This window comes from Brassica rapa, chromosome A01, assembly GCF_000309985.2.
Source record: "Brassica rapa cultivar Chiifu-401-42 chromosome A01, CAAS_Brap_v3.01, whole genome shotgun sequence".
In the NCBI taxonomy this organism is placed as follows: domain Eukaryota; kingdom Viridiplantae; phylum Streptophyta; class Magnoliopsida; order Brassicales; family Brassicaceae; genus Brassica; species Brassica rapa.
Genome location: NC_024795.2, coordinates 24942758 through 24956188, shown reverse-complemented (window position 1 = coordinate 24956188; position 13431 = coordinate 24942758). Strand labels below are relative to the sequence as shown.

General features: G+C 33.6%; 3 protein-coding genes across 4 annotated transcripts; 2 read left to right on the top strand and 1 right to left on the bottom strand.

Annotated features, from left to right (window-relative positions):
* The first annotated feature begins 3111 nt into the window (after positions 1-3111).
* On the top strand, positions 3112-5114 carry LOC103840722 (NAC transcription factor 56). 2 transcript variants are annotated; one of them, XM_033289760.1, is made up of 4 exons: positions 3112-3556; positions 3797-4104; positions 4241-4532; positions 4626-5114. In XM_033289760.1, exons 1-4 carry the CDS (start codon positions 3367-3369, stop codon positions 4817-4819), a joined length of 984 nt encoding a protein of 327 aa, XP_033145651.1. In that variant the 5' UTR covers positions 3112-3366; the 3' UTR covers positions 4820-5114. The 2 variants fall into 2 exon arrangements, with proteins under 2 accessions (XP_033145651.1, XP_009115491.2); XM_009117243.3 differs by having other exon boundaries at positions 3120-3556; positions 4241-5114.
* Positions 5115-5418: 304 nt separating this feature from the next.
* On the top strand, positions 5419-9863 carry LOC103840712. The gene has a single exon (XM_009117231.3). The coding sequence runs from the start codon at positions 9455-9457 to the stop codon at positions 9746-9748; it is 294 nt and encodes a 97-aa protein (XP_009115479.1). The 5' UTR covers positions 5419-9454; the 3' UTR covers positions 9749-9863.
* Positions 9864-11094: 1231 nt separating this feature from the next.
* On the bottom strand, positions 11095-13177 carry LOC103840703. The gene is made up of 2 exons (XM_009117221.3): positions 11847-13177; positions 11095-11724 (listed from the first exon to the last, which is right to left on the bottom strand). Exons 1-2 carry the CDS (start codon positions 12331-12333, stop codon positions 11342-11344), a joined length of 870 nt encoding a protein of 289 aa, XP_009115469.1. The 5' UTR covers positions 12334-13177; the 3' UTR covers positions 11095-11341.
* Between the last annotated feature and the right edge of the window lie 254 nt (positions 13178-13431).

Sequence of the window (13431 nt, the reverse complement as noted above, 5' to 3'; positions counted from 1 at the left end):
TTGGTCTAAAAAACATATTTTAGAATTTTTATGAGATTTGCCCAACTATTTATTCATTTTGCAATAAATTTGATCTTTATAAATTATAGTTATGCATAATAACAGGATATATAGGTTATTGGACTTATGTGTACTGTAATTTGTCATCGACTAAAGAAAGCGATATATCTTTCTTTTTTTTTGCTAAGAAAGCGATATATTTTGCTATTTTCATTTTGATATATATTAATATATTTTCCTCTGTCAAAAGGAAATAAAAATAGCAACAAATATCATTTTCGATGTTAATAGCAGCCTCCTCTTCGTTGTCGTGGTTCGTCTTGAGGAGCCTATATATAAACGCAGATAAAATATAGATTTTTAATTTTAATTATATGGTTAAACTATACTATTATCTAGTCGAAATGACTAATTTAACCTCGGACCCTGGTTAGTTTAGTAATTACATAGACTCGACATGATTAATCAGGCTTTGTATATGTGTCGCATTGTCGCCACATTCAGATCCTTTAGTGCAACCAATGCACACTAAAATCGGCTGGAATACTGGGGAATTTTGTACTTTACAATAATCGCTGATTAACATGAATTGTGTGAGCTTATCGATTTTTTATCTAGTGTATGTGGTAATGTTAGAGTCGTTTCCAAAATCTGTCTTCTCTTGTATATATATTTTCTTAATGATGGTGTATCATTGTGAATTTTTCATACTTCTTATCTAGTATTACATTGACACAAATCGCTGTGGTAAAGCATCTAGATATATATTAAAATAAAAGATTCCACAAAAAAATTAAAGCTGCAAGAATTACAAACATTAATTCCATATCTACCAACAAAATTCTACATATTGTCTCATGAGTTACATATCTATACTATACTAAAAGGGAGATATAAACCCCTCTTAGAGTATCCACATCAGCATATATAATCATCCAATCAGAGAGCCCGAAGTTGCCACGTCATCATCTTTTTTTTTAAAAAAAAAAAAAAAATGCAAAGGACAGGATCGAACCCGGGTTAGTATGACATAAATATAGAGCATATACCGCTAAGCCATTGAAACTTTCTTGAACACATATACAAGAATCACTAAATATGTAATCACAAACTCTTATGTACATTTACAATAATATGGATTCAACTTTCAAGACTTCGATATTTTGTTTTGTAAAAAAAATAAGAAAGTGACTAAGCTAATATATTCTTTGAAAGTGTGAGAACATTGACAAATATGAAAAAGCATAGATTTTTGTTTTCGTGACAAAGTTAAGACTTTTGTAAAAGTACGTTTACATAAGCTTGCTTTCCCCGATTCTATATACACAAGATTCTATATACACAAATAAATATAATATAACAACATAAGCTTGCTTTCCCCGATTCATATGAAAACTTTTTAAGTTATCCACCAAAGCAAATTAATTAAATCAATCAAATTGTTAGAATACAACAAATTAATATATAATTTTATTTTAAATTAAATTATTTAAAAGTGTATTTTCATTAAAAATAAAATAATAAAAAAGTAAAACTGATTTGATGGTAATTTTTATGACATATATATATATATATTATGTGAAAGAAATATAAGCTTAATATGGAAAAAAATCTTAAATACAAAAAATCCTAAAATTAACAAAAAAAACTAATAAAAATTAAACTATGATATCAATTGAAAGCTTCTTAGACAATATTAATAAAATATTTAAACGATAATTAGACAAATTTAATTTTTTTTGCCAGCCAAAAGTGTATTATTAATTAGCATCAGTTATTTCAAGATGTTTAAGAAAGGATGGACTTAAATGATATATGAACTATGAATAGTAGTACTTTGTAAAGCTGACTTAGATAACACATCTGCACATCATTTCCAATCCTTTTTGATGCCTAAATTCAATTTCTTCAGAGCAGTTATTCCACAAAAAGATCGTATGAGATATTGTTTTGATATTCAGATTTGTTTCTTGAATGTTAAGAAGATTGATAACTGTAAAAATGTCTCCTTCGAATATTATATGTCTATAACCGAATCTCCAACATGAGACAACTTTGTTTAAAAAGTAAATAATTTTATTTTTCTTATATTATATAATAAATATATATTATTTACTGATAATAAAAATATAATTATTCATCTATCACAAATATCTATGCAAATATGTGAATCAAGTACTACAATCAAACAACATAATGATTTCCACAAAGAAAATTTAAAAAATATATTTATGTTATGTAGTCTTATTTTATATTCTTTAAATAATGTAATACAATATTATACATTATTTTTTTAGAATTGAGAAATACATATATATCAGTTAGACAAATTAAGCAATAATTAGACAATTTTGACTCTTTTTTTGCCAGCCAAAAGTTTATTATTAATTAGCATCAGTTATTTCAAGATGTTTAAGAAAATATGGACAAAAAATAGGATGGACATAAATGATATATGAATTATGAATAGTACTTTGTAAAACTGACTTAGATAACACATATGCACATCCATTTTCAGTCCTTTTTGATGCCTAAATTCAATTTCTTCAGAGCAGTTATTCCACAAAGAGATCGTATGAGATATTGTTTTGATATTCAGATTTGTTTCTTGACTGTTAAGAAGATTGATAACTGTAAAATGTCTCATTTGAATATGATATGTTTATAACCGAGTCCCTACATCAGACAAGTTTGTTTTAAAAGAATATAATTTTATTTTTCTTATATTATATAATAAATATATATTATTTACTGATAATAAAAATATAGTTATTCATCTATCACAAATAACTATGCAAATATGTGAATCAAGTACAACAATCAAACAACATAATGATTTCCACAAAGAAAATTTAAAAAATATATTTATGTTATGTAGTCTTATTTTATATTCTTTAAATAATGTAATACAGTATTATACATTATATTTTTTTAGAATTGAGAAATACATATAATATCTTATCCGCGCGTAGCGCGGTTAAAAAATCTAGTATATAATAATAACTTAACCCTTCGATTAATTCTGAAGCTAGTTACTTAATTTAGGTAAATTAAATCTTGTAATAGTAGTAAACAAAAATGTTGTTTTGCAATTTTAACCTAATCTACGCGCGGGTGTATTTATATATATAAGAGAAAGAACAGAGGATTAAGCCCCCATAAACTGGCGTTTTATGCTGCCATTTAAAAGAATGGTAACGCCGACTCTGTGAAGCATTTTTCATCAGACCTAAAAAAAAAACAAATATCTAAGCAAAAAAAAAAGAAAAAGAAAGGGAATAATCTTTGATATGAGCTTCTCTTACAATCCTATAAACTAGCAAATCCTCTTGTGTTAGATTTTCAACCACGGAGAAGGTTCTTGTAATGGAGAGTACAGATTCTTCCGGTGGTCCTCCGCCGCCGCAGCCTAACCTTCCTCCAGGATTCCGTTTTCATCCAACCGATGAAGAGCTCGTCGTTCACTACCTTAAACGCAAAGCCGCCTCCGCTCCTTTACCTGTCTCCATCATCGCTGACGTCGATCTCTACAAGTTCGATCCATGGGAACTTCCTGGTAAAGATCATCTCATCATCATCATCATCATCCAAGTTTTTATCTCTTTTTTATGAGTTCTTTAAACGTTTTCACTTTCTCCAGAGATCATTTATCTGTGTGACGTACGATCTAACATTTTTTATTATTATTTTTATCTGTGTGACGTATGATCTAACATTTTTTATTATTTTTTTTATCTGTGTGACGTATGATCTTCTAACCTTTTTCTTTTTTTTTTTGGAATTTTTGTTGTTGCAGCTAAGGCATCGTTTGGAGAACAGGAATGGTACTTCTTCAGTCCTAGGGATCGGAAGTATCCGAACGGAGCGAGGCCAAACAGAGCAGCAACGTCTGGTTACTGGAAAGCTACAGGTACTGATAAACCGGTGCTTGCCTCAGACGGGAACCAAAAGGTCGGCGTGAAGAAGGCACTCGTCTTCTACAGTGGCAAACCTCCAAAAGGCGTTAAAAGCGACTGGATCATGCATGAGTACCGTCTCATCGACAACAAACCAAACAATAGACCACCAGGATGTGATTACGGCAACAAGAAAAACTCCCTAAGGGTAAAGATTCACCACCTTTAATATTCTTGATATTTATGTCATTTCTTGATTTCTTGATTTTTTTTTTTTTTTGCTAATCATTTCTTGATTTTTTTTAATAGACAATTTCTTGATTTATTGATTATTTGTTACGTAGCTTGATGACTGGGTACTATGTCGAATCTACAAGAAGAACAACGCGGGACGACACGTTGAGAACGATAAGGATCATGATATGATCGACTACATCTTCAGGAAAATCCCTTCAGGACTCAACCACAATGTCTCAAGATCAATGAACTTCTTCCCGGGAAGATTCTCCAGTGCTTACGGGATGTTTTCCGACAATGATCCCGGTTTGTACGACGGAAGCAGCATGATGTGCAGCAGCGGAACCGATGCAGTCAATCTCAATGTCTGTAATGGTAATCCCATTGCCGACGTTGTTGGTAACGGTTTGAACCCTGTTTCTTCCTCTGGACCGATGATGATGATGATGGCGAATCTGAAACGAGCTCTTCCGGTTCCGTATTGGCCTGTAGGGGAGGAAGAGCAGGAAGTATCTCCAAGCAAACGGTTTCACGGCGTAGGAGGAGGAGGAGACTGTACGAACATGTCTTCATCGATGGTGGAGGAACCACCGCCACTCATGCAGCAGCAAGGTGGTGTGTTGGGGGATGGATTATTCAGAGCGACGTCGTACCAACTACCTGGTTTAAATTGGTACTCTTCTTAAACCGGTCTGGGTTGTAAAAAGTTCTGGTGACAAGTGTCGGAATTGCTGAGTACGATTCTTTTCCGATTGGTGGGGCCATTTGCACTATATAATTTGAGATTTGTGTATATGTTTTGGGTTAATTAATTGGGGCATAGGGGTTAGAGGAAGAGAGTGGCAGAAGTGAGGCAAAAATCATATAGAAACAAAAGAATATACAGTTTTCTTTAATTTAAATGTTGCAATGTAAAGATTACATATACTTAGATGTTTATATATTGATTGTGTAGATGCATATATAGTGTTCTCAATGATATTTTGAGAGTGTATTTACTTGTAAAGGAAATGATTGAAAATAAAAAAAAATAGTTGTGTAACTGTGAGTTTTCTTCACTTACCAATTCAATTTTACTATAGTTAAATTAAAGGATTGTGTATTTATCCCCAAAAATCCCCTAAACTAATGTAATTATCTTAACATTAAACAGGTATATGTAACTGGATTTGAATTTAAATTGTTATTTTAATAGAATATGATATACTTTTTATCCTTATGATTGTTTCATACTAGATGTTATTCTGGTTGATGATATAGACTTTATCTCTTATGTCACGCCCATGACTTGCTTTATCCAAACTTCTTTTGAAACTACGAAGTGCCCTAGAGTATATGTTTGTGTAAACACTAAAATATAGACATTATATTATAAAAATAGTGAAAACCAATCTTCTTTGGAAACATCCTGAACTTGCTGAACTGATTAAAAGTAATGATAAGCATCAGGCAATCGCAATGATAAGAAATTACAATATTTGCTTGTAAAGCTATAAATATAATGATAATGTAGTATTATATTATACTGGTTGTGAGTTTTTCTTTTTGTTTTCTATGTATATTTTCGTATCATTAAATTCATACCAAACACTAGTCCTAAGTTTTGTAAGAAAGTATTATATTTTTTGTAAGCAGCAGCTATTTGTATTCTGTTAACCCCTAATCTTTTGCAAGCAATATTCAATAATCACAGCAACTGTAAATAATAACAAGAGATATTTATTATTATCTGAGACATAGAAATTTTCTTTTGTTTTATTTATGTAAACTAGTCTATTACATAACTATCTTACTTAAAACTGTAATAAATTTTTACTTGGTCAGAATTAATTATCTGATTTGAACAAATAACCCCCTAATTATGAATGATTCCAGATACGTTCAGGTGTGGGTGTCATTTTCTACTCATAACTTTCTCTTATATTTTGTTGTCAGCCTGCTCAGAACTTAGATTTACACATCGCAAAATATATTTTTTTTTGGAGAAAAAATCGCAAAATATATTCCATTAATCATAGGTCATACAGTTAGATTACAAGCATACCAAAAATAAATCACGGATTTCAAGGTGGATTTATTTTCTTAATAGAAAGCCGGCAACCGTCGTGGGTTGATCAAAAGTTAAATTCAAAGATTTTATTTGTTATTTTTTGGTAAATAAAATGATAACCGGTAATAGGTAGCACCGTAGCAAGTATTCGTTGGACATGAGTTTTGACATCTTTATTTAGCCACTATGTTCTTCAAAATATTTGTTTACCGAAAAATAATCTACATTGAAAAATTATCAAAGTTATTGAGGGCACATGCATGCACAATATATTTTTTCAATATTTTAAATATATACTTTTGACGTTTGAAGCATTCGAACACTTTGGATGTAATTAACTAAAACTGTACAATAGGAGTATTATTTAGGGTTTATCTTTCCTTGGGATCGGAGTATTTTGTAAAGAGTTTAATTTGATGATCGGATCCCAGTTTAGGTGTATCTGCCACCTGAAAATAGTATCAAAACATAATTCTCAACAAAAAAATATTTGCTAACGAACATAATTAATGCACGTAATATTGGCTGGTGCATGCAGCTGCTAGGTTCGATGAGTCAGTGCAACGGTATCTTTAATCTTTCACACAACTCAAGTTACGCGTCTCATAACGTATTTGATGGCACGCGTGCCAGACGGAGATTGTCTAGCTCCAATATTGCCTACATGTCGTGATTTAAATCGTTAATATAAAGCAAAACTTATTAATAGACAACTTATAATTAAATATATGATCACGGTTATATTTTTACAATGGAAGTATTACTGTCAATCCGATACTTTTATTAGAAAAACAAAATTCACATAAACACACACAAAATCACACATACTCCCTCTGTTCCATAATATAATATAAATAGTTTTATCTAAAATCACAAAGATTAGAAAAACTATTATTTTTTTAAAAAATTATCATTTAATGTATAATTTATATATAATTGAACTAATAATAAATAAATTTATATAATTTGATTGGTCACATTATATCCAAAAATATAAAAATTGCCTAAAAATGTGAAAACTGCTTACATTTTGAAACCAACAAATTTCTTAAAACTATATATATATATATATATATATATATATATATATATATATATATTATGAAACAGATGAAGTATATTATAAAACTATTGTATGATACATACTTAAAAAAACTCTTATTGATTAAAAGATACCAGTTGTTATATTTCCCTTTCATAGAACTAGTCGCCCACGAATTTTCAGAATTTCTTAAAATCAAGAAATTGGATGTTTAAGAAAAAGAGAAGAGAAAGATATGGAAAGGCATACGATGTATGCATAAAAGAATGCTGCAAGTGGCCAGCGATGGACCATATTCTTCTACATCAGCAAAATGAATCATTGCCTTTAAACCAAGTGATTAAAACCGCCTTTAATTACACTCTCTTCTAGATAATATGTACAAATTACCTTTCAGAAATTTTGTCACCATTAGCACTTAATTTGGTAAACATATTAATTTTATTTCAGGTCACACTTGCCATATTTTTCCATGATCATTTGTTTTCCCATTCAAAATATATATCTCTCATGCTCAATCAATTTCTTAAAATATCTATATATTATCTTATCTTCTTGTACTAGCTTGTTCCCAAAGGAACCGTACGTAATATCTTGCTGTTTTCACATAAGGTGTTTAAAAAAAACGAATATGGAAGAAATATTTTGTGGAAATAGAAATAGCAAGCTAAATAAGAGGAATATAACAAGATGCAAGGCAAATGCACAATGAAGATCAAGACAGCCGTGACATTTTTTTTGTAATGGGTCGCACAATATCGATAAGATAATTAAGTTATTCCGCACAAAAAAAATACAACTATTATTACTTTGAAAACATTCGTAAACAACACAAAAAGGTAAAAACAAAAGAGAGCTAAAGTGGCAGCACTAGTATGTAACTACTAAGTACTAACTAGTGCGATTGATTTAACTCATAAACACCAAAATGTTATTTTATTACTGCCACACACTAAAATACACACACATATGTGGATTAGAAGTTTTTCCATAGATTCTGATTTGATTTTAATTTTTATATATGTACAAAAGCAAGGATAAAATACTAATGAAGGTAAATAAGGGCTGGTTGGTGGAGTGGAAATGCAAGGATGAAAGATGGACAGATCGGGGAATATGAACTAACGCTGTCTTCAACTCTCTATTGGCTACATGACGATCTTTTGATTACGACAGGAGTGAATTTTTAGAAACCCTCCAAAATCTATTTAATAGAATCATTTATTATTGTATATGAGGATAATATAACACTCTTATTCACAATTTCAGTTATATATCGAGTCATCATTACAACATGATGAAATTCATGGACTTCTAGTAACAAGAAACTGAATACAAGATTATCACATTCGAATATTTTAGTTTATCATATGTACTGATGTTTTTTTTCTTACTGTATCTAATTAGCATCCTGCAAATGATGCGCATATACATTCATATTGCCGTGGACTGGCTGACTGATAGATTCATATGTTCTCTATATATCCAAGAAGCTCCAGACCAGAATCCATAATCTCCACGGGTCAAGAATTAAAGCAAGTTTAAATGATTTCTCGAACTTGGTACTTCTGCCCTTATGATCACAAGGTTTTACTGGAAGAGGTAGCAGCTCGGATCAGATTCATATGTTTCTTGTTTAAAAAGGATACAACTCTTTAACGTACCTTAAAACAAAATGTACAGTACACACCACTTTACCACAAAATGGTACCATGGAAGAAAACAAAAGATAGAGAGGTCCAAAGATCCAGGTTGTGCAGGCCATTTTGCATCCAATATGATAAAAAATGACAATACCAATTATTGAAATTAGATGGCCCTCTTGTAAGAGTTTAGAAAGTGTATGGACCTCACAAAATTTTCTAATCTTCTCAATATGGTCTAAAGTAGATTGGACCCAAAAAACAACTTGGAAAGCTTTTGGCCTTTATGTTATTTAATTAAATAAGTAGAATTTTGGTGGAAAGCATGTCTCTTTTCATGACAAAAGTATTGAATCTTCTCATTTATTGTTCTTCAGAAGTTCACCGTTGACCTGTTGGTGAGATTGAATTGGTCAAACTTAGACAACTTGAGCAACCAGAATTTGAAAGTAGACCAACCTCTCCATCACACAAAGATTGAAACCAAAGTCAATTCACATTTAAATATAAAGACAGAAGAGAACTCATTCACTCTCTCACACAATTCATAAAACAGAGCTTTTTCTGCAAAAATCATTAATAAGTGATGCAGGTTATGAGAAGGATCCCATCAGGAGAAGGCGCAGATATGCGTGAAAGATCAGAGACGACTCGGGTCAGACGTAGGAGTCACGGTTCGGCCCTGAGAGTTCGACAGCCTTGCACGTGTTCAGGACGGCCTGGCTCGTCCAAGTGCGTGAGGCACGGGTTTATGGTGCCAAGTGACGGAAGCAAAGAGGTGTTGCGAAGAGCTTTGACGCCTCCGATCCGGCGGATGAATCTCCGTTGGTTGAATTTCCGACCAACACCTAGCAGACTCTGTAGAATGTCTTCAGTTTGATTTTAAAATTTGGATACTCTCATAACTGAGAACTTTTTTTTTGGTTTGAATGTAAATAAAAAGTTGAAATTTGTTTTGTTCCAGTAATGTTGGAAATGAGATCCATTTGCAGATATCTTGAAACAAATCCACCAATAACGCTAGTGCCCACGGCTAACGAAATTTTTTGGACGTATGACCGAAAAATTAAGTGAATTTTATGATATAGTTCGTCAAATCAATTATTATAAACTTGTCAATATACACTAGCATATTGCATATATAATAAATTGAGATGTTACACTTGTACTCTATTATGTTGAAGAAAGGGTTTAGAACTTTTGATAACAGCTTGATTTACCGTATTGAGTTTGGCTCTATCATATGCACCGTTGGTTACCTGAGACAACGCGAGATGCAATAGCTTTGGGTTGTCACTTGTTTCCAAGACTCAAGAGTACATAGTACAGTCTCTTAGGTTTAATACTGTATAGTTAGCAAAAGTTGAAGTTAGAGTAAACTTTGCGAAATTCCCTGCTGGTAATGGAGCTGAATAACCATCGGTAACAACCTATAAATCAGATAATAAGTAAAAGCATTGTCTCGTAAAAGAACAGCTAGAGAGATTGTTGCGTAAAACACAAGTAACTGACCCTTATTTAAAATCCCATTTAGCTTTGATACCTGGATTGTAGCCACTCTTTCTTTGATCTACCTCAGCTTCAGCTTGAAACGTTGAACGATCACTTTTATTAATGGTGATTTCCACAGTTCCTCTTCCTGCTAACCTACAGTTCCCATGTACAGTTCCCACATGGGAGCTGCTTTATTTAATTCAACTCAGTGAAAAAGAAAACAGGACTCACCTAAGATAATTCAAATATTGCTGAGGAGGCAAAAATGGCAATCCAGATGAACTAAGTCCGTAACTTCAATGATCAATCAAGTGCTAATCAGAACCTAAAATAGACTATAACAAAGAGGAACATGTTCTACCTTTAGAGCTTTCTTCTCATTGCTCTCCATTGTACCATAAAGCTTTCTTTGATGGATTCTCAAAACATACGATATATCTTCCAGTGAAGCCTAAGAAACGACATATAAACGGCCTGATGCTTTCTCCTATGAGGATTAAACAACTCGCGACGTTATGAGGATGTGTAAAAGCCTTGGCCCAAACGTGGCCCATTTGGATTTGTTATAATTAAATTAATAATGTGGAGAACATCTATCACATCGATGTAATATGAAAAAGACATGTCATTTAATGCCCAACGAATTTTACAAGACGACAATCTTGAAATTCACTCAACCTTCAAACATGGTCGATTTTTTTTAATCCTATACTAATTAGTCAACATGGTCGATTCAGCACCATAATAAAGATCTGATTATATTAATAGAATTGTTTGTATATAAATAAATATCAAAACGCGGCCATTAACAAGCTAATCTGGTTCCGCTTCGCCTCCCCAGTATTTAAATTTCTAAGTTTTAATATTCGTAACTAAAATAATACAGTATAATCACAATCATCGTTTCCAACCTCCCGACTTGTACTACGTGCCGTTTGATAATATAAACCAACCGACACTGCCGTTTTAAAAATCCACGTCAGCATCTCCAATCGAGCCGGACTTCACGTGGTCCGGCGACGAGTTCGCTTGGTTTACGGAACGACACGATGTGGCTTGCAGCCATAAACGCCGTGACTCGCTCAGAGACTCGGATGTCCTCCATCTTTAACTCCTGGAGTCGCCGCACGTACTCAGGCACGTGTAAGAGATCCCACACCACGCACAAGCCTCCAGGCTTAACTACTCTCACTATCTCCCCCAAAACTCTCATCCTCTCCGCCGCAGCCTCAACCGTCTTCTGACCGTGCTCTTTCCCCACCGTATGCACGAACACCGATGAGACAACAACGTCGAAGTAGTTATCCCCAAAAGGTAACGTCCTCACATCTCCTTCCCGACAAGTCACGTACTCTTGCACACCTGAGTGATTACAAAACAGAACCAAACTTCAAAACATGAACAGGTTGTGTAATGACATTTATTATTTTTTTATTTTTTTCATTTATTTGAAAGAAACTAGAGAGTTGACTTTGGAAGTGTACCTTCGAGTTTAGCGGTGCGGAGAGTTGAGAGGGTGGTGCGTTTAGACCGGTCTAACCCGACGACCCGACCGGAGCTACCGGTTTTCTTGAGCTGAGTAGCGACGGCATTGAGGAGGATGCCACGTCCGCAGCCGAGATCGAGAGCCGTTTTGACGCAAGACCAGTCGCTGACGGAGCTGACCATGCGCTGAGCCATCTCGTACTGGAGCGGAACGTCGGAGTAGAGGAAATTAGCGGCGGCGAAGAGGAGACATACGGCGGAGAGAGCGGTGACTGCGCCGGTGAACCCTGCGGCTAGTCTGGCGGCGCCGGGGAGGAAGAAGGAGTCGAGGAAGAAGCAAATCTGGTCGAAGTAGATGAGGAAGAGAACGGAGAGGAGGGAGAAGACGAAGGCGTGGAAGAGAAGGAAGACGAGCGTCTGCCATTGTTCAATACCGTATATCGCGTAGATCTGAGCCCAGTCTCTGTTCCCGGCGGTTTTACCCATTTTGATATGTTTCTAGGTTCCGATCAAACGATCTATAAGGTCTTCGTGAGTCGTGACAAAAACTCCCAATAAGGAAACTGTAGCTGACAGAAAAGGAAAGAACAAGTACTAGAGGCTTCAGACACGACAGGAGTTGAAAACAAGCTGTTTTCTTGGGGAAACAAATAGATCTCAGGAGTTTGAAACTGTCTTTCAAATACAACTGAAGTGGTGAATGATATGAGAATAGATCAAGGACGGTGATGATGAGAGCATCGTCAGAAGAACATGGTGAGAGAGTGAACTTATGAAGAAGAAGAAGATGAAAAATGGCAACGACTAAAAAGAGAATTATGGAAAGGGATTTTTTCCCCATATTCACGCGCTTTCTTTTCACTCTATGCTTGTCGGTTTCTGCTTTTTCAACCCACTGCTTTCTCATTTTATTTTTTTTAAATAAAAAAATAATCTGGAGTTTTGCTAACAGAAAGTCATAAATTCTATTAATAACTCGTTTCTTGTTTAATGTCATTATTTTTATACAGGCACCTTTTGCGTTTGTTAGTCTCTTGTAGATGTAGTTTATGAATGTGTCAATGGTCAAGTATTAAAATAGGTTCATGATGTTGTTGATAATCATTGAGCTGTTATCACTACTTAGATATTTGATTATACACTCCTATATAGCAACAAAAATTTAAATAAAAATATTTCTTTTGTACATCTTCACACTAAATTTTGTGGATCGATATATAGTAAACGTTATTTAGAGATATACATATTTACTAGTAGTTTTTAGGGATGAATATTGAAGGGTGATCTGAAATCACGCAACACAGTGCATGCATGATAATCCTACAATATCTACTAGGATCTCAATCTCACGCCGTCTCTGATTGGTAGCTATACTGGCTTAACAAAAACTTTTTAATATCTATTCAATTTAATAAGAGTGAGATATTTCAATATAGTAATATATAAATTTATAAAAAACAACATTATCTTGAAGATGTATCTGGTAGTTGCTCTGCTCCGATGAGATTGGTCTCCGGTGGTACAGAGTTCCGGCTTGAAGCTCCGTTGCAGCGGAGGTTGGAAGCGGGTTCCTCGGTTGACGCG

Bases quoted from the DNA above. Each gene is read 5' to 3' on its own strand.
- LOC103840722 (XM_009117243.3), top strand. From the start codon at position 3,367: ATGGAGAGTACAGATTCTTCCGGTGGTCCTCCGCCGCCGCAGCCTAAC. The intron at 3,557-3,796 runs GTAAAGATCATC...TTGTTGTTGCAG, and splicing joins CGATCCATGGGAACTTCCTG to CTAAGGCATCGTTTGGAGAA. The intron at 4,105-4,240 runs GTAAAGATTCAC...TTTGTTACGTAG, and splicing joins ACAAGAAAAACTCCCTAAGG to CTTGATGACTGGGTACTATG.
- LOC103840712 (XM_009117231.3), top strand. From the start codon at position 9,455: ATGCAGGTTATGAGAAGGATCCCATCAGGAGAAGGCGCAGATATGCGT.
- LOC103840703 (XM_009117221.3), bottom strand. From the start codon at position 12,333: ATGGGTAAAACCGCCGGGAACAGAGACTGGGCTCAGATCTACGCGATA. The intron at 11,725-11,846 runs GTACACTTCCAA...GTAATCACTCAG, and splicing joins CCGCACCGCTAAACTCGAAG to GTGTGCAAGAGTACGTGACT.